The sequence below is a fragment of the Balaenoptera acutorostrata genome, chromosome 10, assembly GCF_949987535.1.
Source record: "Balaenoptera acutorostrata chromosome 10, mBalAcu1.1, whole genome shotgun sequence".
In the NCBI taxonomy this organism is placed as follows: domain Eukaryota; kingdom Metazoa; phylum Chordata; class Mammalia; order Artiodactyla; family Balaenopteridae; genus Balaenoptera; species Balaenoptera acutorostrata.
The window spans coordinates 56537705-56538892 of record NC_080073.1 but is presented as its reverse complement, the minus strand read 5'-3'; the positions used below and the strand labels follow the sequence as shown (position 1 = coordinate 56538892).

At 68.9% G+C, this 1188-nt stretch overlaps 1 protein-coding gene across 1 annotated transcript; it reads right to left on the bottom strand.

Annotated features, from left to right (window-relative positions):
- Window positions 1-239: 239 nt before the first annotated feature.
- Window positions 240-917, bottom strand: LOC130709122 (translation initiation factor IF-2). Its single transcript, XM_057555763.1, is given in 6 exon segments — window positions 240-297; window positions 299-357; window positions 359-528; window positions 531-554; window positions 557-667; window positions 670-917. Coding segments are annotated over 6 exon segments (516 nt in total). The 5' UTR covers window positions 764-917.
- Window positions 918-1188: the final 271 nt, after the last annotated feature.

Sequence of the window (1188 nt, the reverse complement as noted above, 5' to 3'; positions counted from 1 at the left end):
CGGGAGGGAGCGCGGGAGGGGCCTGGGGCCGGCGTGGGGGTGGGGGTCGCCCGGGGTTGAAGTGGGTGCCCCGGACGCCAGCCCTCTGCCGGCTCCCCTCCTTCCAGGGCTCCACCGCCGCCTGGCACAAATCGGAAAGCCTTGCCTTCCTCGGCTGGAGCGGGCAGGGTGAGGGGTCGGTGTCTGGTCAGCGGGCGGGGATGGTAGATTTCACTTACACCTGACCCGCCCCACTCCTGTCAGTCTCGCCGGCAGGTCCCAGCAATGCGATTGTTCTTCCAGTAACTTTGTTCAGAGGCGGAGGGGAGGGGAGACGCCGAGAGGCCCCCGGAGAGACTGGAAAGCGACAAGGATCGGGAGGCCCAGCTGGGGAGGGAGTCCCCGGGCGGCCCCGGGGCTGGGCGCGTGGATGGGAGGCGTCGCTGCCGCCGCCTCCGGGATGCGCTCGGCTTAGCGGGACTGCCGGGGGCTCCTGAAGGCCACTGCTCCGAGGACGCGCGGCCACCCGCTGCTCGCGCTCCCCGGGCCGGCGCCGCCGGTGCCGGAGCCGAGCGGCGAGCGGAGCTGCGGGGCGCGCGGGGGAAGGCTAGCGGGAGGGAGGGCGCGCGGGAGGCGGCTCCTCCTCGGCGAGCCATGCGTGCCACCGGCAGCTGAGCCGCCGCCGGCGCCGCTGTCAAATCTGCGCTCCGCTTTTGTCTTGTCCTCCAGTGAATGGGAAGATGGAGATGGATGTGGAGGGAGTTTCTCCGTGCCCGGAGCCCATCCCCCGCTCCCAGGGGGCTGGAGGAGCCTGCCAGACGCCGCCACAGCCGCCGTCGCCGCCGCAGCATCCGGCTCCAGATGATCCGCCCGGCAAGAGTGCCGGCGCCGAGGACAGCGACGATCCCGAAGCGAGAGCCAGCGGTGAGAAGGACGAGAGCAAGGTAGGTCCACCGCGTTGGCGCTGTGACACCTTTTGAACAAAACCACGGAGCTCTGGCAGCGGCTGTCACTTTAACCCCTGCGCTCCCCCACCCCCTTCCCTCGTCCGGGAGGTGGTGAGGGTTGCAGATGTAGGGAAGGCGTAAGATGGAAGGGAATCGCTGGGCGACAGTGACTTTCTGAACGGGAAGGCGCGTGCAGAAGTCCCTCCTGGTTTCCGTATTCAGTGTTCGTGTGGAGAAAAGTCTTCTGGTCCAGGCAACGTGA